The sequence below is a fragment of the Castor canadensis genome, chromosome 5 (genome assembly GCF_047511655.1).
Source record: "Castor canadensis chromosome 5, mCasCan1.hap1v2, whole genome shotgun sequence".
Classification (NCBI taxonomy): Eukaryota; Metazoa; Chordata; class Mammalia; order Rodentia; family Castoridae; genus Castor; species Castor canadensis.
The window spans coordinates 68,176,201-68,203,040 of record NC_133390.1 but is presented as its reverse complement, the minus strand read 5'-3'; the positions used below and the strand labels follow the sequence as shown (position 1 = coordinate 68,203,040).

Genomic DNA, 26,840 nt, shown 5'->3' with positions numbered 1-26,840 from the left:
GGAGTGCATTAGTCCCCGAGACTGGAGAAGAGTGGGGTTCCCCACCTCACCAGAGCTGCAGAAAATACCAGAAACATGAAGGGAAGCTGGTGAGTAAAAGTGAGATACGGCAGTAAACTGGTAAAACTGTAGTACATAGATGAGACTTACAATCCCCAGGGAAGGCAGGGTGTAAAAAGAGGACACTTTGTGGACATTCGTGATCTCTAAATCCATATCAGAAGCTCCAGGGCGAGCCTGTGTTTAGCATGCACACATTTAGCTAAGCAGGGAAAAGAAATGATCAAGTCCTGTAGGCAGGGAGTTTGCTATTGGCTTCTTTTTTTGGAGTGGTTTGGGACTTGAACTCAGGGCCTCATGCTTGCTAGGCAGACGCTCTACCACTTGAGCCACTCCACCAGCCCTGCTATTGGCTTCAATATGCTACCTTTTTTACTTAGCAGCTTTGGAATGGATTTCTGTGTCCTAAATTGAACTCTAAAGTAAGAGAAACCCAGAACAGAAGTTGTTGCAATTAATTTCTAGGGAGAAATGTTTAACTTTAGTTCGTCCGTGTGTGTGTCTTCAGAATAAGCACTACCCCTTTGTTAATACATATGTTTATATAAAATTTTAATTTTCAAAGATGTGGTGAGTAATAATGATAGTAGAACTAGTTCCCATATTAGGTTTGTCATTAGAATTTAGGGACTCCATGGTGAATCTTAATCGGTCTCATAGTTAATGGCAAGGAGAAATATATCTTACCCGTTTGCACTGTCATTTGTGTTTGTAGAGTAAGGGTCTTTAAACAGGTGGTCTTGGCAGAAAAAAAAATTAAAGTTAAAGATACTTCAGGACATTAAGCATCTGTACCTGACAACAAGGGACTGGTGGCAGTAGACTGTTGTTCCCATGGGGGACATCTAAAAGCTGGGTATAAAAAAATTATTTGAAGGCATAGAAGACCGCCAGTGACAGCTAAGCCTTGAGAGCTAAGATCTCAGGAAGAAGAGAAGCTCGTTGAGTGCACCACGTCCCAGACTGCTTTTTCTCTCAAAACACTTGCCATTTATTGAGTAGCATGTGAGGAGACACTAAGAACCCAAATGATAAGCAGCCGTTAGGAGTCACAGAAGCTGAGCAGAAGTCTGCAGTCTAATAGGCTGAGGAGGAAAAAAAGTGAAATTCAAGGATACCAAATGACCTGGGACACGACTGGGTCATGGAATGAAAAGAGGGGTAAAGAAATTAATCCTTAGTCTAAGCAATTTTCCTTCCACATCATTCACTGACTTCTAAATAGCTCAGGCAGCAGGTAATAAATCCAAGCAGAGGAGCTGAGCACAGTAGCTCAAGCCTATAATCCCACAAACTTGGGAAGCCAAGTTAGGCCAGCCCAGGTAAAAAGCAAGACACTATCTCAAAGAACAAGCTGGGAGTGATAGTGCATCCCTATAATCTCAGGTATGTGGGAGGCAGAGATAGGAGGATCAAAATCTGAGACCAGCCTAGGGCAAGAATTGACAGACCCTATCTGAAAAATAACTAAAGCAAAAAGGGCTGAAGGTATGGTTCAAGTGGTAGAGTCCTTGTGCAAGTCCTGAGTTCAAACCCCAGTAACAACCCCTCCCCACCCAAAAAAAAAAAATCCAAGCAGAAAGAAAGTGCTAAAAAGCTGAGAAGCTAATCAGAGCTACTTGAAGTCTTATTGGTCTGGGAAGATAAAAATTGGAGTATGGATCTTACCAAGATGGATGGGCCTGAAAAATGCCTATGCTGTTTATTGTGGTTCCTGAAGGATATGCTGGAGCAGTCAGAGGAAACCAGAAATGGATCAGGTCTTATACAACACCAAAACCCAAATCCCAATCAGCTCAGTGGCCAATTGGATTAAGGTTTTTATTTTGACACCCCAGCAGAAGCCTTCTCCAGTTCTTTGGAGAAAAGAATCCAGAGCCTCTACAGTTTTATATGTGGTTTAAGATACTCAGTGAAACAAAACAAAAACAGGCATCCCAGACACAGTTTAAAGACTATGGTGCAAACAGGGAGAACTCTGACTTGAGCAAACAAGAGCTTTAAGTCTAAGGAGACAATGGTTAATGAGTTCAGAGGACAGGAGTACCAGAGAGCGCCACAGAGAGAATTCCAGAGATTCCCTCGGGGTACACTGTCTGCAGTTTTGATGTGCACTAAAGTTTGCTAACTACTGCATTACAGATTTACAGAAAATCCTATTCTCCACCCTGCTTCCAGATTGGGTTTAGAACAATTTAAGGAAGTGGCTACAGAATGTTGTCTAATGTAGCCTGATGTTGATAGTTTACATTTTCTATCTTCTCCTCAAAGAGCCCAAGTTGCTCTCACACAAGTGTGTCCTGGGTGCATAGCAATGCTGGGCACCAGTGCAAGGAAAGCCGGTGTCCAGCTGAAACTGGAGTGTAGAAACACAGCATTTGAGTCCACTTATAAAAGCTTTTCTACCAGAAAGCTTTCCAGGGATGAGCCCCAGAAATTCCAAGGGCTTTGGCTCTCAGCCTGCTTTGTGGGGTAGAACATTCAGTGTCTTCAACAGACTGACCCTCACAAGTTGTGTGGCACCCTCACAAACATCCTTGAAGAAGTGCCCAGTGCCACCACACTCAGTTAGCAAAGTCGCTTACTGAATCCACTCAGCCTGTGTTCTGAGTACCCCGCAGGATAGAGGTCTCAGCTGTAGCAGCATAACCTTGAGCTGTCCAAAACCAGCTCTGAATCATTGAAGTGATCATTCTTTCTGTCCTTCTGTTGCCTAAAGCTTGATTTGTTATCACCCTTGACTGTTTGGCTGATGAGACATAGCACAGGGCACTTCACAGCAGTTCTCATTAAAAGAGGGCAGCCGAGTAGAATTCATTCTTGGCTCTTAGTAGTTTTCAAATGAGAATTATATTGCATATTAATGAACACTAATTGACATTTGTGACTGGTTTTTATGGAAATCATGCACGTATAATTTGCATAATAGTACCTAACTGATTTTAGGTAACAATGCGACTCTGGAAAGTTAGTGAGGGTTTTTGTACAGTGCTGGGTTTTGCTTTTGTTTTTTTTTTCAATTCTCAAGTCCAGTCTCTGCAATAGTATGGAATATAAACAAGTCTCTAGAACCTGAATACAAGGCAGCAGTAACTCACAGCCAGTTTGTATGGTTGTGCCAGCTTGTTCCTGAGAGGTAGCAAAACACATCAGGGTAGGTCTCTGAACCCGTAGTAGCCAGGGGATGCTCCCGCACTCCCTCTGCCTTCATGAATCAACTCTCCTGCTTCTCCTGAACTACAGGAGTATCTAGTTGGCCCTGAGGATTGTTCCTAGGACTCGGAAGGCTATATAATGTCTTCTGAACATCTCTGGGTCATGTCAACAAATGTGTGTTAATTACCTGCTATACTCTAGGCCCTGTGCTAGGTGCTAGAGCAAGACCATCTTGGCTACTTCTGGCTTCATCTCTAGCTCTTAACATAATGACTGCTGGTAATGGTTAATTAATGTTTATTGTGTTAACTTGATCTCTGCCCTTGGGAATCTGTAGTTCATTCTTCTTACAAAATTTGATTTTAAACAAAATAATGATCTTTGCTCTTGATGCTAGAAGAAACATCAAGGATTTAGAATCCAGGACTCTGTTAGGAAATTTAGAGAAACAAGATATCCTTGGCTACATATGCCCCAAGTCTTCTAACTTGTGAAAATGAAAGAAGCCACTATTTATTGATGATATAATAGGTATTGGTTGCTTTTGCATACATATTATCCACTGTATGATTTAATCATCAGCAGAATCTATGAAGTGTAGATAATATTATCTATTTCATAGGGTGGGCACCTAAGACTTGGAGAAGTAACTGACTTAAGGAGCCATATTCAGAAAATTATGGAACTAAGATTTAAATTCAGTGGAGACTTTGCCTGTTACAGTACCATTTATAATGTTAGTTGATGCTAGGATGAGTGAAGTAGTCAGACTGCAGATGCTGGGATGGAACCGTGAATTGGCCGGTGGACCCTTGAGTGTGCTGTGCATTCAGTTGACTTACTGTTGTAGCTATCTTAAAAGCAAAAATGTCATTTCTTTTTCTTTTACAAAATCACAGAATAGGAGGGTGAAACAGGTTCTGTGTGGGGAGGGGTCGGGACCAGTGGGAGGGGGTGGGGAAAGGGTATAGGAGGGTGAATATGGAGCAAATACTGTGCACACATGTATGTAAATGCAAAAATCATAACTGTTGAAACTGCTCCAGGAATGGGGGCAGGGGGATAAAGGAGAATGGTGGAGGGGGTAAATTCAACTATGATTTATTTGATATATTATAAGAACGTTTATAAATGCCACAATGTACCCCCACCCAGCACAACAATAAAAAATAAAATAAATATGTTTGTCAGAGTTGAAAAAAAAAAAAAACCTACTGTTTACAACACTTCCCTAGGTCCTGTGGGAACCCAAACCAGTAACCAGGTTCCCTATAATTTTACCAAGAAGCTAGAGAAGTTCAAACACTGTATGGCAGGTTTTTTGCAGTGCTTGGAATAGTAAACGAGTGCCTATGCATGCTAGGCAAGCACTGTACCACTGAGCTACATCCTCAGTCCTAGATCAGTCTGTAGAATCAGCTTTTAAGTTCAGGTTTATGAGGACAGATCCAATAAGCTCGTGTGCAATCTTTTCACTCCTCTGGCATTCTCCAGTGCTCTTGCCCTGCCGTGTCTTTTCCTCCATCATGCTTGATGGGTTCTTGATGGCTTCCAACGCATTATCTTACTTATTCCTGTATGTGTCCACCGAGTATTGTTTGCCTCCCCCATTGGAACACAATTCTATAGCAGTTAGGGACCTTAATTTGTTCACTAGTGTTTTCCAGGTCCCTAAAATAGAGGCTGTCACATTGCGGGTGCTTAAAACAGTGTCACATTACTAAATAATGGAAATCCCCATTAATATACATACACGAACCCCTTATACATTGATCTCATTACTTCCTAATCCTGGAACTGTCAAGATTCAGAGTTTTTTTTTTGTGGAGTTCCTAGTGTGCATTTATCACACACACTAGATAAGCATTCTACCACTGAGCAGCTTTCCCAGCTCTGACAAGATACAGTGTTATTGTTAATAACACATGTTCCTCCTCAACCACTAATGAGAATACGAACCAAGACAACTGTGTTTGGAAAAAAAAAAAAAGGATATAGGTACCAGGTGTAAAGGAGAATTCAATATATGTATATTTTCCCCAATAGGTAATGCTTACTTATGAGCATAGCTTTAAAAAAATAATAAAAACTTTTTTTTTACATTTACTCACACATTTATCATTTCCAACACTCTTAATTCCTTTTCATAGATCATTTGCATCTGGTATCATTTTACTTCTGCCTAAAGAACTTCCTCTAACATTTCATGCAATGTGTGTCTCAGATTTTCTCCAGCTGAAATGTCTTTATTTGACTTTTGTTTCTGAAAAGACATTTTCACAGGGTATTGGATTCTGAGTTGACTTTTCTTGTTTTGTTTTGGTTTGGGCAGCACTTTAAGGATGTTGTTCCATTCTCTTCTGGCTTACATGAGTTCTCATGAAAAGTCTAGTGTGAGTCCTGCCACCATTCTTCTGAACATACTCTGGCTGCACCTAAACTTTTACCTTTGTTGCTGGTTTTCAGCAATTTTATTATGATGTTCTTTGTTCTGCTTTGTCTTTCAGTGTTTATTCTGCTTGAGGCTTGTTAAGTTTCTTGAGTCTGTATATTTATGCTTTCCATTAATCATGAAAAAATTTGACCATTTTAAAAATACTTTTCCAGTCCCTTCTCCTCCCTGTTTCCCTAGCAATACAAATTGCATGTATGTTAGATCACTTGCTATTGTTCCCTGGGTCGCTGAGGCTATGCTCATTTTTATCAATCCTTTTTCTCTGTATGCTTCATTTTGGATAATTTCTATTGCTCAGTTAACCAGTATTTCTTTTTATAATGTCTAATATAGGATATTTTAATTTCAGATATTATATTTTTATCTCTAGAAGTTCCATTTGAGTTTTCCTTGTATCTTTCCTTTCTGTCCTGATTTTGTTCATGCTTTGCTGTATACTCTAGAATATATTACTAATAATTGTTTCAAGGTCTTCTTGTGCTAGTTATATATCATTTATGTTATTTCTTTGCTTATTTTTATTAATCTATTTTTAAAAAATGATGGTTATGGGTAATTTTCATTTTTTAAACGCTTGGTAATTTTTTGCATGTTTGACGTTTTGAATTTTATATCACTGTGTGCTGAATCTTACTATATCCTTTAATGAGCATTGAATTGTGTTCTAGAATTGGTGAGTTCTTTTGTGGCTCACTTTGGTCATTTTAAGCATTAACATGATAGATTAGGAGTAGCTTCTAGCCTAGGGGTTAATTTAGTTCCATTACCAAGGTAGGACTTGCCTGAGGATTCTGTCAAATGTATTGTGTATTACGGGGTCTCTCTACTCTGGCTGGTGGAAACACAAAGAATAATAGCTCCAGGAATTGCCTAGCTACTGCCTGCCAGTGGTTATTTCTTCAACTTTCAGTCATTTTCTCTCATTCCTGCCAAGATCAGTACTCAGAATAAGATTGAGGCTACCTTGTAGATTCCCTAAACTCTGTCTGTCCCTTTGTCTCTGTACTCCTTCTTCTCCGTGATTCTGCCGTACAACTTCTAGCTACCTCGACATCCCCAAACTCTGATATATTTTTACTTCAACAACACTTCTAGGTTCTGTTTGCTTTTTCTTCAGGCACTACCTCTTAGTAGCCACCGTCCTGTGATCTGTGTTGCCTAATGCTTGAAAAGACTTTTTTTCATGTGTTTGCCCAGTTTTCCAGTTTTTTAGAGCAGGAAGTAATCCTTCTAGCAGTTAATTCTTCATGGGTGGAAGTAGGCATTCTACCAACTGCAAAATAACTTGTTAAAGACAGTAGTCATACGATAGTTTTTGATGGCCACAAGTAATGTATGAAAGAGTTGAGGAGGTTCTGAGGAAAGGTACATGAATTCTGAGAGCTAGATAACTGTAAGAGACCATCGTGTGTTTGGGAACCATGTTAGCTAACGCAACATCTATTTTCCTGGACCAAATTGCTGGGAAGGTTTCTGTAATCTCTCAAGTAAACTGCAAGCATTACCATACATGGCCTTGGATCTGCTACTGTCCCTAACAGTCATCTTATCCCTGGAGACCTTGTATATAGGGAAGTGGGGCAGGGAGATGTTGCTTTTGGAGGGACCTGGCAGACCTTTCTCCTTGAGCCTTAGATTCTATATCTATTTTTTGGTCCAGTACTTCACCATTATCTTCTGACTACTCTCTACCCAGTTTCACAGTCACTCAACACTTTGTTAAACTATTCGACTCTGTCCCCTCAATGACTGAGCCCTTCACTGTTCATCAGCTCCTCATGTGCAAGCTTATGTGAATGTGTGCCAACTTTGAACATGTATATCTGCTCCATAGGGAAGCTTAATATCATGGTATACATAAAGTTCCTATACTGCGTATCCAGGGACTGAAGTGGAATGGGGGTGCTCACATTCAAAGTTCCATGCCCATGAATTCAGCCCATTCAAAGGGACATTTCAGATGTCCTCAGAAATGTATCCCAGATCAGAGCATTGCATCTCCCAGAAATTTAGAGAACAACCCCATCATGTTCACACAATTGCTCAAAGATAATTTTAGCATAATACTGTCAGCCCTTCTGAAACTTGGTGTTAACCAGGGTTTCTCAAATTTAGTGCTATTGGCATTTGGGGATGGATAGTTCTTTGTTGTCTGGACCATTCTATGAATGTAGGATGTTAAGCAGCACTCCTGCCTCTATCTCCTCCTATATGTCAGTAACACTCTCCTCCCAGCTTTGACAACTGCAGATGTCTCCAGACATTGACAAATATCCCCTAAAGGTGCAAGATAGCCCTAGTTGAGAACCACTGTTATAGATACTATGATGTCCCCCACTCCAGGGAACCCACAGAAGGATAACTCTGGAAACCAAACCTAGATAAACCCAACAGGCCAGTGGTATCTTGGAAGAGGTCAGTCTGGAGTGTCTGCTCCATGTACAGTATGTACTAGGAGGACATTGACCTTAGAATGCAAACTCCTAGATCCAAGTCTTGCCTCTGAAGATTTGGAGCAATGTTCTCCACTTCTCTGCTCTTCTATTTCCTTATTTGAAAATGAGGAATAATATTTACATCACACAAGACTGCAGTAATGAGAACAAAGTGAGGCTCATGTATACATACACACACCCATACATAACAATATGCTTCTTGCATAGGACAGAAGGATGCATACACATGGACTTAAAATGGTTCAAAAATAAGTAAACTGAATTTTCCAGTATGGTTAAAAGGGCAATATTTAAAAAATACATCTGCCAATCCATCACGTAGTATAGTTCTCCCTATAATTAATGATTTTGATCTATGCTATATGGCTCAATAGGGGATGTCTAATTAAAAACAAAAAGAGTGCCTTTTCAGTAATTAGGTTTAACCTGAATTAGAATTCAAGTAGCCAGATTTTTATATATGCTTCTTATTTTTGCATTCAATAATCTGACCAGATTGCACAAGAATTTAAATGTCTTGATGGGAGACAGTGGTTTTAGTTCTTTGGGGATTGTATTGTAATGAACCTGGTAAATAATTCAGGAACATATTAGAGACCAGTGAATGGGTAGCACCTGGTGCAATATCATTCATGCCTGTACCCACAGCATACAAAAACAGCATTCTACACCTGTCACTATTGTTCTGGCCTAAACATAGGTCCTAGGTTTTGAAAATATTGAAATAGTAATTAATACTTTTGTCTAGTTTTCCTTCATGATCATATAATACTGTGCTAAGCTGTTTCAACAATACCAAGCAGAAATGTGCATTCTCATAAATTCCCTTGTCAAAATTTCAATAGATTTTTCTCTGTTAAGGAATGAATCGCTTTAAAGAATTAGGGCTATATGAGGGAGATGGACATGGGAGGATTGCAGTTCAAGACCAGCCTGGGCAATCATAACTTTAGTGAGACCTTATCCTTAAAAAAAAAAACATGCTGCGGATGGTGGTACACATCTGTAATGCCAGCTTCAATAAGAGGCAAAGATAGGAGGATCACAGTCCAAGGCCAGCCCCAGGCAAAAATTGAGACCCTATCTGAAAAATAGCTGAAGCAAAAAGGGCTGAGGTTGTGGTTCAAGTGGCAGAGTGTCTGTCAACAAGCACAAGATTGAGTTCAAACTCCAGTACTGAAAGAAAAAAAAAAGGAATATGTCCACTTCTTCTACTGGCGTTATTTTAAGCTTGTTTGGCATTCTGCCTTTGCTCTGTAAAGTTAAACTTTTCTTTTCTTTTCTTTCCTCCTTTCCTTCTTGCCTTCCCGCTTTCTTACCTCCCTTCTTTTTTTATTTTTTTGAGACAGGGTCTCATGATGTAGCCCAGGCTGGCCTCAAACTCTGTTTTGGTTCCTTTCTTTATTTCTTTGGCAGTACTGGGGTTTGAATTCAGGTCTTCACATTTGCTAGGCAGGTGCTCTACCATTTGAGCCACTCCTCCAGCCCCTGGCCTCAAACAGGGACTACAGGTGTGCACCACCACAGCCCACTAGAACTTCTTTTTCAATCACAGTATTTATATTTTAAGCATCTTCTGAGAGAAACATCATCCTCAGGCAGCTTCTCAGATTCTCCCCCTCTTACCTGACTAGCCTGCCTCACCTCATTGAGCCTGACAGTTTAAAAGCAAACAAGCGCTCTGAGCAACCCCAACTGACTGGACATAGAATTCTTCTACACCCTGAGGGACAAGAGCTACAGTGGCCTGTATGGACAGCATGAGTCGCTGAGTCCAGCACCACCCAGGATCAGGCAAAGGGTTAGCTAGGAGACAGAAAGACCCTGGAAGAAGGGGGGCTTCCTGGAGGGGAAACTGAAAGTGTGCCTTGTAAGTCTAAAGTGGAATTTTCATAGCACTGGGCAATAAGAAGGATCTAAGAGAGACTGCAGAGCTTTTCACGTAGAAATTGTTAGATATTGCTTATTATAATGGCGTAAATATATCAATATATTTAATATTTTAAACCTTTGCAATATGTAATAACAGAATATATAATTATACAATATATGTATTATATGATTACATAATGCAATTTAACTGCATGCACATGTGTGTGTGTATGTGTGTGTGTGCGTGTGTGTGTGTGTGTGTGTGTGTGTGTGTGTGTGTTAATAGATCAAAAGATCAAATTCCTTTCCTTCCATTAGGGCCCAGTGTGAAAGCAATTGGAGCAGTGACTGCCCTCTGGTGGTGATCCAGAATCATCACTTTGTATAACCTAAGGGTTTCTAAGATGCCCACTCTTGATCACAAGGTATACACTGGCAGCAGGGGACCAGTTGAAGGATGTCTGATGTTGGAGTTTGACTGATAATGGAGGCTGACAAATGAACCCTTCGCTTCCACCTGAATTGGTTGTTTAGCCTGGATTCTGAACCAGGAGCCAGCTCTACAATGGGGCCTCTGAAGAAAAGACTGTTGCTGCTGTGTTGTAGTCAAAGGTCTGCATCCTTACCAGCGGGTAACCAAGACTGTGAATAAGTGCACACTGAGCGGGCATGTGGTGACATGGAGACTGAAATAAACTGCTCTGAATTTTGTGATAGTTTTCCTGGCCAGGAACTGGATCAGAGACCCATTCATGATCTCTGCAGGACAACAATTGTAAGTGAGCAGCCATGGGGCATTAGTGGTGGGGAGGGGAGTGGTAGTGAAGGAGGAAGAAGGAGAGGAGGAGAAAGAGGAACTTCTCATGTGGACATGTATTTCCCAGCCTTGGTGCTGTCTATAGGAGATCCTTTATATCTAACAGCTCTTTATTCTTCCTCAGACCTCTTCCCAGCACAGCAGTCCATCCATCTCATTATCTCCTGCCCTCTTGGGTGTTGTTTGGACTTTTCTCAGCTGTGGACTACTTCTGATGCTCTTCTTTCTTGCCTTCACAGTTCGCTGCAGGAAAAACAGGTAAGCAGCCCCATGCCCAGCTTCTCATCCCCTGTAGCCAGAACTGAGAAATCCAGAGGGCTAGCATTATTTGGCATTACAAATAGCTAGCTAGTATCAGCAAAGCTTTCCTCCCACTGTGGCACTGTGCTATGTGTGAAGATCTGGCCAAAACACTCCTGGCCTTGCAGTATAATTCCTTTAGGGAAGAGAAAGATACAGCCCAGTGCTGTGCTTAATTACTACATGGTAACCAAGGAAGAAAATGAAGTCTTTCAGCAAAGGAGAGTACATCCTTCTGAGAAGATGAAGTATTTGTATTAAAAACAGATTCCATGTAAAGAAAATGTCCAAAATAGCATAAAAGTTTGTTAGTCAGTTTGGGTGGGTCAAGGTTTCCACAGAAACTAGCTTTACTGCCTGGCTATTCTGCTAGATGATTCTAGCAAACTTGAAGTCACTGGTACATCAGAGTAAGCACTTGTGGTTCCCAGGGAACCACAAAAGAAGCAAAATGGCAGCTTTTCTGAAAGAACTCTGAGAATTTTGCCTTTGCTGCTCTCCAAGCCTTCCCTCAGCTTCCATCCCATCTCTCCCATCCCTATGCTGTTGCATCCCCCACACACACATTACCAAGCTGTCTCCTGAGAAGCCCTGCTCCAGTCCTCTCTCTGGTCCACAACTGACTTCTGGCTGGAGCCTGCAGTCAGGATTCAGCCACTCCTCCAGAAAGGCCAAGCTCTTCCAGCCCCACTCCAGCCTTACACCTATGCGATCAAGTGGTTGTGCTCCATTGGCCATGGATTCGTCACTCAGATGAGGATCAGTCAGTTGTATTTGTCTAGCAGGCATCTGGGGAACCCTTGCCACTTTGGCATCAAGGACAGGGAATTGTAGCAGTGGCTAGTTTGGCTGGATGTACCTCAGCATCGCAATGACACATGGCACTGAGTACACTCCCAAGGCTGCCTTAGCCATTTTCATTCCGTTCCTCAAACATACTGAGCTTACTCCCATCTCAAGGCCTTTGTGCTTTCTGTCCCCTTTCTGTTCCCCAAGCCTGACAGTCTTCCCTAGAACTTCCCGTGACTAGTCCCTTCTTATCTTATAGATCTTAGCCTCAGTGTCACCTCTTTACAGAAGCTTTCTCTGACCGACCATCCTATGTAAAGTGACAGGATGGCCTACCTTACCCAATGGCCACCCAACTTCCTGTCTCATTCCATAGCCCATTGCTCTGTTTATTCTCTACATAGGGAGCATACCTGTCCAATAGTACCATATTTATTGAATTGTCTGTTTTGTCACTATCCCCTACTAGAGTGTGAGGTCTGTGATCACAGAGACCTTGTCTGCCATGCTCACCATGGTGCCTCCAGCATTTGGAACAGACTTTGGAGCATGACAGCTGTGCGGCAGCTATAATAGTGATCCTGGGAGGAAGTTTACTTGAATCCCAATGGTGGCCACTGCCAAGAAAATGAGTAGGAAAAGTCAAGCATTTCAATGTCAGAGAACCACAGAGTATGGCGTTTTCGGCTGCAACCCATGTCTATAGTGCAAACTAATACTCAAATGGCAAATAAGAAAAGGATATCATTGATTCACGTGTAATTCCCCTCCCCTCCTCCCCCCCCCTCCAGCTAACCAAGAGTTTAGAGCATTCCAGGGCAAGCTTTGTACAGTTAAAGAAGGCTTAAGCTAAGAACACGATGGCCTTGTCTTCCCTTAGTGCAGGTAATGGCCAGTTTAATGGGTTCAAGAACTGTGTCGTCCCTATCCACGAAGCTGTAGGAGTAGATGAGGAAGCAGAGGAAATGTGCCTTACGCTCAATCAGTAATCAATTGATTGTTGAAGAAAGCAGAAAAAATCCAAAGCATATTTTAAATTTTGGTGATAATGTTATCTATTAGAGATAAAGGCTCTGGCAACTACAGCTTGGGATTTAAGAATATTGAAGACAGTGGTAATCTTGGGCACAAGTGGTAATGGACATTTACTGAGTGCTAGTATTTTAATTATATAATCATTTATTAGTACTTTTGTTAAAAAGTTAAATATGAATTGAGTGTTAGTGCCCGTTGTATTTTTCTCTAGCTCATTATTTTTAAACCCAGTTTTGCAGAATGCAAGGGCTAGCAAGCGTTAATATATCTTGTTAAAACAGAACACCTGTAAATAGCATTAAAGTAGAAACACCTATACTTCTTTTATTCTACTAAAGATTTTTACTGCCTTGTTTGCAGTGGGAGATAACTTGGCACAAAGAATAAAATAATAACATGTGCTATGAATAAAAATACATTTTAAAATTAAGTGGCTTACAAGGTCAGACAGGGAAGATAAAGCAAACCATTTTCAAAAGTACTTCACTGCATAATAAAATTTGTCCAAAGGAGCAGCATCACAATCAGACGCCTCATTCCATTTCAGTTCTGTGGTCTCTTAAATTTGTGTTAAGAGACTTGTGTACTTGTGTGTGCCAGAGGAACAAAAAAATTTAATAAAAATAACACAATAATGTTTAAGTTCAGTTGCAGATACTATATATTTTAAAAATATTGTTAAATGTAGGCTACAACAGAAAATCAGTGAAATTTGAACAACTCTATAGACCAAGTTGACCTAATTGGCATTTAATATAACCCTTCACCTTACAGCAGACTACACCTTCTTTTCAAATGAATGTGGAACATTTACCAAGACAGATCACATTCTGAGCCATAGAAATAGTTTCATAAAATTTAAAAGAATTCAAGTCTTACAAAGTATGTTTTCTGAGCACAATGGAATTAAGTTGAAAATCAGTAACAGAAAGAGCTTTGGAGAATCCTAAAATAATCAGAAAATAAGTAGAATGCTTTAATATGACCCATGATCAAAGGAAAAATCAGAAGGAAAACTAATAACTCTTTTGAATTGAATGAAAATGCAACATATCAAAATTTGTTGAATGCCTGCAAAGTAGTATTTAGGTGGAAATTTAGAGTACTAATCTCTATATTAGGAAAGAAAAAAGGTCTCAAATCAGTGACCTCACCTTCCACCGTACAAAGAGGAAAAAAAGGAGCAATTGAGTACTAAAGTAAGTAAAAGAAAGTTTAAAAAGGGAAACAAGTTTCAGGGGAAATTAATAAATTGGAAAACAAAATCAATAGAAAAAATCAGTGAGACCAAAAGCTGACTCTTTATGAAGATCAATAACATTGACCAACCTCTAGCCAAACTGATAAGAAAATGAGGGCAAGAGAGAAGATAGTGTGTTCATGGGTTGGAAGACACAGTATTGTTAAAATATCAGTTTTCCCCTAATTGATCTATAGACCCAACCCAATCACAGCCACATTCCCATCTTTGTTTAATTGAAAACCTAATTCCAAAATTCTTATGAAAATATGAAGAATCCAGAATAGCCAAAAAGCTTTAAAAAAGTTAAGTTACTGGAGTAGTACCACCTGATTTTAAGATGTATTACAAAACTATAGTAATGAAAATAGTTTGGTACTAGGCAAATTGAGACATGTCTAACAACAAGAAAGGAATACACTACAGAAATAAACCCATGTTCATGTGGTCAACTGATAGTCAACAAAAGCGCAAAGGCAATTTAGTGGAGAAAGAACAGTCTTCTCAAAATGAACTTTGATCCACACCATATTCAGAAATTAACTCAAAATGGACAATAGGCATAATTATAAAACCTAATACCATAAATTTTATTTAACAATAAGAGAAAATTTTTGTGACCTTGAAATAAGATTTCTTAGATTCAATATCAGAAGTGTTACTCATAAAAGAATATGTTGAAAAATTAGACCTCATAAACATTAAAAAAAAATCTCTTTCACAGGGAATTCTAAGAGGGTGAAAAAAAAGGCACGGTCTGAAATAAAATATTTGCTAATCGTGTATCTGATTAACTACTTATATACATGTGTTCAAGGGAAATGAAACTATGTCTATAGAAAGAGTTATACCTAGCAACTTTATTTTTAGTAGTTAAAAAACTGGAACTAGCACAGCTATCCATCAATAAACGAATAAGCAAATTGCTGTGTGTTCATACCATAGAGTACTACTGAGCAATAAAAGAATGAATTATTGATACTTGGAAGAATATGGATGAATCTCAAAATAATTATACTGAAATAAAGAAGCAAGGCAAAAAAAGAAAATTTAGATATAAGTAGATATGTTCATTACTTTGATTATGGTATCTTATGGGTATACACAGATCCCAAAATTATTAGATCATGTACTTTTAGAATGCTTGTATCTCACATTTTAGTAGCTTCATTGAGGTATTAAGACATGTTATACAAGCATTCTTTTTCTGAGAAATTTCTAATGGGGAGAAAGTATACCATATCTTGTATCCTTTGTAAAAGGGCTGTGCTAGGGATCCTAAAACCCATCTGGTAACTTTGCTAGATGTTAATAATTGATACAGGAGAATGTTTTCTTTTTTCCCAGATTCTTCATGCAGTTTAATAAGGACCATAATAACCTAACTATTGGAACACAGCAGGTATTTCAGGTCCAAAGGGAAGCTCTCCTGGTGCTTCTCCTGACATACACAAAATAGGGGTAATGTTGTAAGATCTGCATTAAGTTAAACTTGTCCAATAAAGTCTTTTATTCTGAGACCTTATTTCACTATCACTTGAGATGATGACTCTACATGGTACTTGCTAATGACATCTTGTTATAGCTTAAAATTAAAAATAGCATTCCCCTAATAATCTTCAGTATCTTGGATTTTACTATCTGAGAAATCAAGAAATTTGAGTAATAATAATTGTGTAGGATACGAATTTTTAACCCTTCTTGCAAACTAAAAAGTTAACTTATTACTGTTTCATGAATGTTAGCAAAAGACCCAAGACAAAGTACTTAAGAGTTCATTACAGCAGAAATAGTAGTAAGAGGCTTCAGGCCTCAGGAGGACAATGAAGAGCCCATGATGGGTGCTTGCACACATGATGCACTGCCATTCAAAGACAGGAGCCCTGAGCCTGGAGGATTCACTGCCTTACACTGAGTTATAACAAGCTTGTTTTCTGTCTGTGGGAGATTACCTGATTGCTTAAGGTTACTCACTGCAAACACAATCGTGAGAAGGGGCCTGATAATGCACAGCGAGGCCCTTGCTTCTTGGTGTACCCAGCAAGAATACACAGAGCTACTCAGGACCCATGGGAGGTTTGCATCTTCTACTGGGAGCTCTTAATAAAGCCACCTGCCACCTCTGCCTTTCCCCTGGGTGGGCCCAAATACTGGTGAATGGTTGAGGTATGTCTATCCCCGTGACCTCCTTGTTCCACCACAACTTTCTTCCCTGTTAGAATCCCACACAGGCCCTCTAACTGCATCTGGAAGGGTTGATTTTCATACTTTGATGTACCCAGCTGTGTTTGCCTTCAGAAAATCCAACATACTGCATGAGTCATGGTTCTCAAGCATGCTTTTGGTGTACCCATCTCAGAATCTCTCTGACTCCCTAGGTTTTACATAATTATCCATTATTATGAAATTCCTCAAATCTTGACACTTTTGAGAAGGGTTAGACTCATCTTTATTCTTTCCACTTCTAAAAGCCTTATATTATCATCTAAGTGAGGGGTATCTATCAGTGTCAGTAGTAAATATTTACTGAGCTAAATACCTGTGTGCTCAGGGAACTGTGTAAAATGTGATTTAAGGATTTCTGAGAGCTTTGAATGCATCCCCTAGGAAGAAAAACATGAGCAAGTCAAAATATGCGTTCTGTTTTTGATAAATAGCCTTGCAAAAAATAATGCCTTGCTGCAGGGATAAGAGCTTTGCTTCTTTCATATGGATTGTTTCGGGTCTATCCTCTTTGTGGTTTGATTAATTGGAGCAGAAAGCAAGGTGACTGGGAGTAAAGGAAAACAGTACTGATTTTTTTGCACACTATTGTGCTCTACAGGGATTTCTGTGATCTTCTCTAGAATCTCTGGTTTGATGGTTACTGACCAAGAAGCAAAAGGGGAAGCCAGTCAGTCCTAGAATAAATGCCAGTCATATAGCTCATTGTGGGGATGGTGGTGAAGGGTCACAGGGTGGATAAGGCAGTGTTGACAGAGGCAGATCCTACAAAAAGGAAGCTAAGGTTCATAGAAGGGGGAAAATGTATCTGTAATCAACTCCAAAGGGTTGGGCAGAGAGCTAAGAATAGGTGATGCATCATGAGGTCAGAAGTCATTGGCCTGCAGGAGAGGTTCAGGAAAAGAGGTGCAAAGCAAAAGCAAGGCAGAAAGATCTAGCATTGTGAGCAGGAGTGAGGTCTTTCTTGGGTACTGACTGTGGCCAGGAATGTAGGTAGATTGGCAGATGGTAATGAAGCAGTCAGGGTAATGCATGGGAGTAGATTTAACACATCTTTGTGTCTCCATTGTGCCTGAAATTCACTCTGTTTCCTGAATGAGCAATTTAACTGGCCTAGAATATAATAGAGAAGGATGATACAGGTGAGTTCTCAGTAGACAGACATTTTTATTCTGTTTTTGTTTGTTTTGAGACAGGATCTCATCTCACTATGTAGCCCACACTGGCCCTGAACTTGTGATCCTTCTGCCTCAGCCTCCTGAGTGCTGGGATTACAGGCCTGTGTGTAGTCTAATGGAACAAGATAAAATCTGGAAATAGTTAAGGAGTTTTGGAGGTTTTCCATAGATTGTGCAGGGTCAGTCAGCAATCCACATTGTGGGGAGAGGGAAGGGAATGCAACTTGAACCTTACCTCAACAAAATTACTTCAGGTGAAAGGCAAAACAGTGAAGCTACAGGAAAATAATAGAAGAGAATAGCTTCATGACACTGGGACAAGAAAACATGTCAAACAACACAAAAAGTACTATTCATAAAGAAAAAGATTGCTAAATTGCTCTGCCATAAAATTGAGAATTTCTGTTCTTAAAGACACCATGAAGAGAGGAAAAAGTCAAGCCATAGATTGAGAATGTATTCATCAAAGAATTTTTATCCAGAATAAAGAACTATGAATCAATAAGAAAAATACAAACCACTCAGTTTTTAAAAATGAATTTGATCCAAGTACATTTTATGTATGTATGGAAATAGAATGAATCCATTTTTATAATTAATATATGCTAATAAAATAATAAATAAATAAAAGCAAATAAGGACAAAAGATAAGAACTGGCATTTCACAAAAGGGGATATCTAGATAGTCAATAAACCAGTGAAAAAGGACTCAACTTCATTGGCCATCAGAGAAATACAAATGAAAGCCTGATATAACACTGTGCTCACTTGAATGTCTACAATAAGAAAGACTGACAGAATTAAATGTTGAGATGAATGAGGAACAATGGGAGTTCTTATGCATTGTTATGGAAGTACAGTCATGCACCACTCAAACAGCAGGGATATTGTTCTAAGAACTGCATAATGAGGTGATTTCATCATTGTGTGAGTGTCACAGAGTGTATGTACACAAACCTAAATGGTACAGCCTAATACACACCTAATTTATATGGAACATGGCTATATATGCAGTCTGCTGTTAACCAAAACATTGTATATGGCTCTTGGCTGTATAAATTGATGCAATCATTTTGGAAAATTGTTTGGCAATATCAATTAAATTTGAACATATTCATACCCTAGGTCTCAGAAATTCCAACAAAATTGCATACATATATTCACCAAAGTATTCTTAACAATTTTTCTATATATATTCTATTTTCTATATATATTCTTAGAAATTTTTCTAGAATATTCTTAGCAATACTATAATAAGCCTTAATACATTTTGTGTTGCTGTAACAGAATACCTGATGCAGGGTAATGTATTTTTTAAAAAGAGCTTATTTGGCTCAGGATTCTGGTGACTAAAAAGTCCAAAAGTCATGGTGCCAGCATCTGGCTGTGTCATAACATGGCAGAGAAATGGAAAGAGAAATGGTCACATGCGAAAGAGACCAAATATGTCAGGGTAGCCTCACTTTATAAAAGCTTGTTCTTTCATAGTAATGGAATTCCTAGCCAAGGCAATTAGGCAAGAAGAAAGAATAAAGGGAATACAAATAGGTAAAGAAACTGTCAAAATATGCCTATTTGCAGATGACATGATCCTATACCTTAAAGACCCAAAAAACTCTACTCAGAAGCTCCTAGACATCATCAATAGCTACAGCAAGGTAGCAGGATATAAAATCAACATAGAAAAATCATTAGCATTTCTATACACTAACAATGAGCAAATTGAAAAAGAATGTATGAAAACAATTCCATTTATAATAGCCTCAAAAAAAATCAAATACCTAGGTGTAAACCTAACAAAAGATGTGAACGACCTCTACAAGGAAAACTATAAACTTCTGAAGAAAGAGATTGAGGACGACTCTAGAAAGTGGAGAGATCTCCCATGCTCATGGATTGGTAGAATCAACATAGTAAAAATGTCTATACTCCCAAAAGTAATCTACATGTTTAATGCAATTCCCATCAAAATTCCAGTGACATTCATTAAAGAGATTGAAAAATCTACAGTTAAATTTATATGGAAACACAAGAGGCCATGAATAGCCAAGGCAATACTCAGTCAAAAGAACAGTGCTGGAGGTATCACAATACCCAACTTCAAACTATATTACAAAGCAATAATGATAAAAACAGCATGGTATTGTCAAAAAAACAGACATGAAGACCAGTGGAACAGAATAGAGGACCCAGATATGAAGCCACACAACTATAACCAACTTGTCTTTGACAAAGGCACTAAAAATATACAATGGAGAAATAGCAGCCTCTTCAACAAAAACTGCTGGGAAAACTGGTTAGCAGTCTGCAAAAAACTGAAACTAGATCCATGTATATCACCCTATACCAATATTAACTCAAAATGGATCAAGGATCTTAATATCAGACCCCAAACTCTAAAGTTGATCCAGGAAAGAGTAGGAAATACTCTGGAGTTAGTAGGTATAGGTAAGAATTTTCTCAATGGAACCCCAGCAGCTCAGCAACTAAGAGATAGCATAGATAAATGGGACTTCATAAAACTAAAAAGCTTCTGTTTATCAAAAGAAGTGGTCTGTAAACTGAAGAGAACACCCACAGAGTGGGAGAAAATATTTGCCAGCTACACATCAGACAAAGGACTGATAACCAGAATATATAGGGAACTTAAAAAACTAAATTCTCCCAAAACTAATGAACCAATAAAGAAATGGGCAAGTGAACTAAACAGAACTTTCTCAAAAGAAGAAATTCAAATAGCCAAAAAACACATGAAAAAATGTTCACCATCTCTAGCAATAAAGGAAATGCAAATTAAAACCACACTAAGATTCCACCTCACCCCTGTTAAAATAGCCATCATCAGCAACACCACCAACAACAGGTGTCGGCGAGGATGCGGGGAAAAAGGAACCCTCTTACACTGTTGGTGGGAATGTAAACTAGTACAACCACTCTGGAAAAAAATTTGGAGGCTACTTAAAAAGCTAAACATTGATCTACCATTTGATCCAGCAATACCACTCTTGGGGATATACCCAAAAGACTGTGACACAGGTTACTCCAGAGGCACTTCACACCCATGTTTATTGCGGCACTATTCACAATAGCCAAGTTATGGAAACAGCCAAGATGCCCCACTACTGACGAATGGATCAAGAAAATGTGGTATCTATACACAATGGAATTTTATGCAGCCATGAAGAAGAACGAACTGTTATCATTTGCTGGTAAATGGATGGAATTGGAGAACATCATTCTGAGTGAGGTTAGCCTGGCTCAAAAGACCAAAAATCATATGTTCTCCCTCATATGTGGACATTAGATCAAGGGCAAACACAATAAGGGGATTGGACTTTGAGCACATGATAAAAGTGAGAGCACACAAGGGAGGGGTGAGGATAGGTAAGATAGCTAAAAAATGAGCTAGCATTTGTTGCCCTCAATGCAGAGAAACTAAAGCAGATACTTTAAAGCAACTGAGGCCAATAGGAGAAGGGGGCCAGGAACTAGAGAAAAGGGTAGATCAAAAAGAATTAACCTAGAAGATAACACACATGCACAGGAAATTAATGTGAGTCAACTCCCTGTATAGCTATCCTTATCTCAACCAGCAAAAACCCTTGTTCCTTCCTATTATTGCTTATACTCTCTCTTCAACAAAATTAGAGATAAGGGCAAAATAGTTTCTGCTGGGTATTGAGGGGGGGGAGAGGGAGGGGGTGGAGTGGGTGGTAAGGGAGGGGGTGGGGGCAGGGGGGAGAAATGACCCAAGCATATGAATAATAAAAAAAAAAATTAAAAAAAGAATAATAAAAAATAAAAATTAAAAAAAGAATAATAAAAAAATTAAAATTAAAAAAATGAATAATAAAAAAATTAAAATTAAAAAAAAAACCAAAAACTTGTTCTTTCTGAAACTATCCTAGTCTCACAAGATGAAACCCACTCCCATGAGTTGGCATGAATCCCGTCTTAAGTTAGTGTTTGCATGGCCCAAAACACCTTTTAATGTTTCCACTACCTCTCAACCCTGTTACATTGGGGACCATAACTTAACATCAGTTTTGATGGGAACAAATCATATTCACACCAATGCAATGCTCACACTGGAAGCTGCTCCAGTATCCATCAATTTAACATTGAGATAGCTCATGATCTATTCAGTGACTGTATACTACACACAATGAGAACAAAGTCTGCAGTTACATTCCACAATATGGATGATTCTCACAAAAATAGTGTTGAGCAGAAGAAGCCACACACAGAGATTAGACCCTATACGATCCCATTTATATGGTGCATAGATAGGCCAATCTAATCTAAGATGTCAGGAGTAAGGACAGCATTTACCCCAAAGGTCACAAGGGAGAGGAAAGGGGAGGCATAGTGACCAGAGATAGCAGGAGGAAGTCTTCTCAAGTGCAGTGTTGTGTCTTCTTGACCTGAGTCCTGGTTGCACAGGTGTATTTGATTTTGAAAATTCAGTGAATTGTACATTTATATACATGAAATTTTCTTTATACTTAGTTTTCTTCAACAAATTTTAAAAATTATCTTTGGATTTCTTTATAAGACAAAAAGGAAACATCCAAAAAAGGACATAGTTTATTAGTAGAAACAAAAAAAACTTAATACTATTTTCTAAAAAACTTTCTTTCTCTACCTCCTGAACAACTCCACCAGCCCTTAAAAGAATCTCTGATTTACAACTGTATTGTGAATATTGAAGGCTATGATGGATAGTTTACTATAAATGAGACTTATTTATGGTACCACTTATAATAATAAAAAAACTAAGAACTTGTCTTTACTTAAAGACTCAATTAAATGACACCAAAGGCTCAAACAGCAAAAGTAAAATAGACACCTTCAACATCATCAAAATTAAAGATTTCTGTGCTCCAAAGAATACCATAATGAAAGTGAAAAGAACCAACAGAATGAAGAAAATGTTTTAAAATCATATATCTGATAAAGGACTTACAGCTAGATATACAAAGAATGCTTACATCTCAACAATAAAAAGGCAAACTAAGATAAAATGGTATCTTGAATTAGCTTTGCTGCTATTGTGCTTCATGTAAATGGATTCTTAGGGGTGTAATCTCATTCTCATGGTAGGAGTGTAACTTGGTACAAACAGTTTAGAAAATAGTTAAAAATGGGCAAAGAATCTGAATAGATTTATCTCTCTAGAAGATACACAAATGGCCAATAGGCACATAGTTGCCCATGAGGGAAAGGCAAATCAAACCTACCATGATAGACAACTTTGCATCTACTAGGATGGCTGTAATTAAAGCATTAACAAGTGTTTATGAGAATGTGGAGAAATTGGACCACTGATATTACTGGTGGGCATGTAAAATGGTACAGCTGTTGTGGAACTAGTTTGTGAAACTCCCAAAATGTTAAAATGTAGAGTTACCATGTGACCTAATAGTTAAATTCCTAGGTACATACCAAAAAAAATGAAAACCTACATCCACACAAAAATTTGTGAATGAATGTTCATAGCATTTTTTTATATTAGCCCCAAGGTGCATATAACTCAAATGTCGAATTTAAAAACCAACCACAAAATACCATGCACTATATGATTCCAATAGATCTAACTAAATTTTACTATTAAAAGTCAATACAGGCCAGGTATAGTGGTTCATATCTGTAATCTCAGCCCTCAGGAGGTTGAGGAAGGAGGATCTAAGTATGTAGGTTGGCTACATAGTGAGTTCCAGGCCAGTGTGGACTACATAGTGGAACCCTGTCTCAAAACAAATAAATAAATAAAAATTGATAGTGTTTTGCCTTTGATGAGAAGGGAAAGGATAATAATTACCCGGAGGTGTTGTGATGTTTTCTTATTTTGACTTTTGTATAGCAACATAGATATTTTCTTTGTGATAATTCAATTAATTATACATTCATAATTTATATACTTAAAGAATGCCTTTCATAGCCCAAGATTATTTATTTATTTATTTACTTATCTACTTATTTATTGTACCAGAGATTGAATCCAGGGCCTCATGCATGCTAAGCAAGCACTCTACCACTTGAGCCATGCATGCCCCCAGCCCTTTTGTTTTAATTTTGTTTTTGAAATAAGGTCTGGCTAACTTTGCCTGGGCTGACCTCCTGACCTCAATCTTCAGATCCTCCTGCCTCTCCCAAGTAGCTGGAATTACAAGGGTGGGTCATCATGCTAGCTGATTTTTTTAAAAGGCAAGCTGTCAGGGATTTATTAAGTGTAGGAGTCATGAGGAGGAAGTGGCTATGTCTTCAAGGGAGTGTTGAGGACAAAGAGTCAACTTCCAAACACTTTTAATATAATTCCAAATGTTGTACACGGAATGTACCCTTCCCCCCCAAATTCATACATTGAAGCTCTAATCCCCAATGTGACTATTTGAAGATAGTTTTTTGGGTTAAATGAGGTAGCAAGGTAGGGCCCTAATCCCGTACAACTGATGTTTTTAGCGGAAGAATTGGAAACAGAGGTCTTTGCATGCATGCTCAGAGAAGAGGCTTATGAGGACTCAGCAAGGGAACAGATGTCTAGAGGCCAGGAAGAGATGCTTCCCCTGAAACCAACCCCGATGAAGTCTTGATCTTGGACTTCTATCCCCCTGAACTGTGGGAAAACAAATTTCTACTGTTTAATCTAACAAACCTGCAGTATTTTATTATGGCAGCTTGAGCCCACAAATGCACCAAATATTTTTGCATGTGTTCAACTGCTTCACCATAATAGCCTTTCTTCCTTTGATCAAATTACTCCATCCACATTTAGTTTTACATTTCCTCTCTCCTTTGTTTTCATAAATGTAGCTGAGCATCCAAATTCACTTGGTTTGGACGCTCACAAGATTAGCCAGTAATCTGACATTAATCAGTGCCTGATCCATTTCTATGCCACCTTTCCTCCCCATCCTACTGAGAAGCTTGCTTTTGCCTTTTTTCTTTTGATCAGATAGTAAACATCTTTTCAGGCATTTTGAATTTTGCTATTGTCAATGGTGAGTGTGTGTGTGTTGGGAGGGGCGGCGATCACCATGTTAATCTATGCACAGTGACCTTTGTTTCTCTCTGACTGAGCAGATGTAGGAATTAATCATTGTCACTCCTGGATGGTGCGGTTGCAGCTGTCCCCCACTGCCTTTCTGTCCCTGATAGATTTATTGGTGTGTTTTGTTTGTTGAAAAACATGCCTCAGCACAAAAGAGCTGGTAAATTAGAGGAGCTTATCTGTAAGTCTGTTTTTCCCTATATATCTGTACTTAGATATTCTGAACTTTAAAAGAGAGAGCAAGAGAGGAAAAATGAGCTGGTGCTGCTGTTTCTGTAATGTCTGAATGATTCTTTCCCATTGAGAATTTTCACATTGGAACTGTGTCATGGCTGTCCAGCCTAGGATTGCAAAGAACTGATTGTCTTTTACCCTCTAGATCCTTTTTGTTCACAGCTGTAGCTTAACTCCAAACTATTAGCTTAGTCTCTCCCCAGAACCTGGGCATATCTTGGCTCTTAGGCACAAGAATATTAGTGGTCTGGGTATACTTAGTGCTAAATTCATTTTATAGCAGTCCCCACTATAATCTTCAGATCAAAACTGCCACTTTCTGGGACCCAGGCATCCCCAATATGTAGATACACTACAGCTTCAGCAAATCAACCCTCAGGGATACCGACACTAGCCTGGATGGAAATCAAAGCAGCCACCACCTTTTAGAATCCCCCGTAAGTTTCCTGGGCCTGATTTTTGCCTGTTTTTATCCTCACTCCCTCCATCAGATCAGCACATGCCAGGGCAGAGGCTAACAGGGAGAAGCCAGGTGCCTGTTCTGAGTCTGCTTGATCATTTTTGGCGGCCCATTGACTGCTCGGAATCCTACACCTGGCATAGACATCCATGCTGGCCTGGGCCTGTCTGGCCCCACCCCTCCCCCTGACTGGGAGCTCTGAAAATTTTCTGCCTGAAAGACTGTGAGGCCCACTCACAGTTTTCTCTTTGTTGACTCTGTCTGTTTCTTTTCCTCAGAATGTCTCCTGGCTTTAGACATCCTTCAATATTCAATCCCTAAATCACTACTGCCTGCTCTGTTTCAAGTTCTCAGAGTCTGGCTTGTGGATCCATCCAGATTCCTGAATTTAAACTCTTCCAGGATAAACTTTTCAGTCACCATTTGAGCCTCAACTCTGACCGTTTTTCTGTCTCTCATGGTATACCAAGCACCTTCATATGAGAAGGTTATATTAATCCTCTGAATGTCAACCTTCATGGATAGTGCCTGTACCAGGCAATAAAATTTAAGGATGATAACAATCATTCTTAAATTACTATGCATTTTGCTGTTGGGTATTTTATTTTTTCATAGTCTAAATTTTCATACCTGAGCCTTTAAATGTTATCTTATCTTTCAAGTATTGTAGAATTTTATTCGGTCACACTCAAGATCTCTTTGTGATTTAATAAGTTGCAGTCTCAACCTCACTGGTCTCTTTTCCAGATTGCAGATTGCTGTGTCCTCCTTCAGTAAGGACAGGTCATTCCAGTTTTCCTTCTCTAGAATTTATTTTCCTCGTATCCTAAAGGTGACTAATGTAGAAATTTCATTGTGGCACGTTGAGAGACTTTAGCCTGGGCTTTAGGGCTTTAGAAGTAAAGAGAGGAGGTGGCCTAATTTCGTATGAGATATACAAAAAAATAAATAAAACAAAAATGATATTGGCAAGTGAAATCATTCTCAAATATCCACGAGTAAAAGCGCCTGAGATACTTATGAAGGCTGTAGGAATACAGTTACTCTTTTTGTCTTTCACGACAGTATCAAATTCACCTTTCAAAAGTTTGCAATTCAGTGTGTTTTAATATAATCACAAGGTTGAGTAAACATCACTCAATGGTGATTCTAATGTTAGAGAATTACTAATTCAGAATATTTTCAACACCCCCAAAAAGAAGCCCTGTACCTGTTGGCAGTCTCTCCCTCTCTCCCCCTAGCCGCAGTCTCTGGCAGCCATTAATGGATTTCTTTATGGCTTTTCTTATTCTGAACATTTCATATAAATGAAATCATATGAGGCTTTTGTGTCTGGCTTTTGTCATTTAGCATAATCCCAGCTTGCTTACTGGGTATGTCAGTGTTGTAGCATTAAGCAGTACTTCGGTCCTTTCTATGCCTGAATAACATCCCATTGTATGGATGCTACAAATTTTGTTTATCCATTCATCAATTAAAGAATATTTTGTTCTTTCCACTGTTTTTGATATTAT

At 38.9% G+C, this 26,840-nt stretch overlaps 1 protein-coding gene across 2 annotated transcripts in view; it reads left to right on the top strand.

Moving 5' to 3' along the window:
- Gpr156 (G protein-coupled receptor 156) overlaps positions 1–26,840 on the top strand; it is an 87,580-nt gene that overhangs the window by 8,720 nt on the left and 52,020 nt on the right. The window contains exons 2-3 of one of the 2 annotated variants that reach the window (XM_020162134.2): positions 10,318–10,774; positions 10,941–11,074. In XM_020162134.2, the coding sequence (XP_020017723.2) occupies positions 10,679–10,774; positions 10,941–11,074 (230 nt within the window). In that variant the 5' untranslated portion in view covers positions 10,318–10,678. Of the gene's footprint in view, positions 1–10,317; positions 10,775–10,940; positions 11,075–26,840 lie in introns of those variants that run through there. The other variant, XM_074073239.1, reaches the window with a different exon arrangement.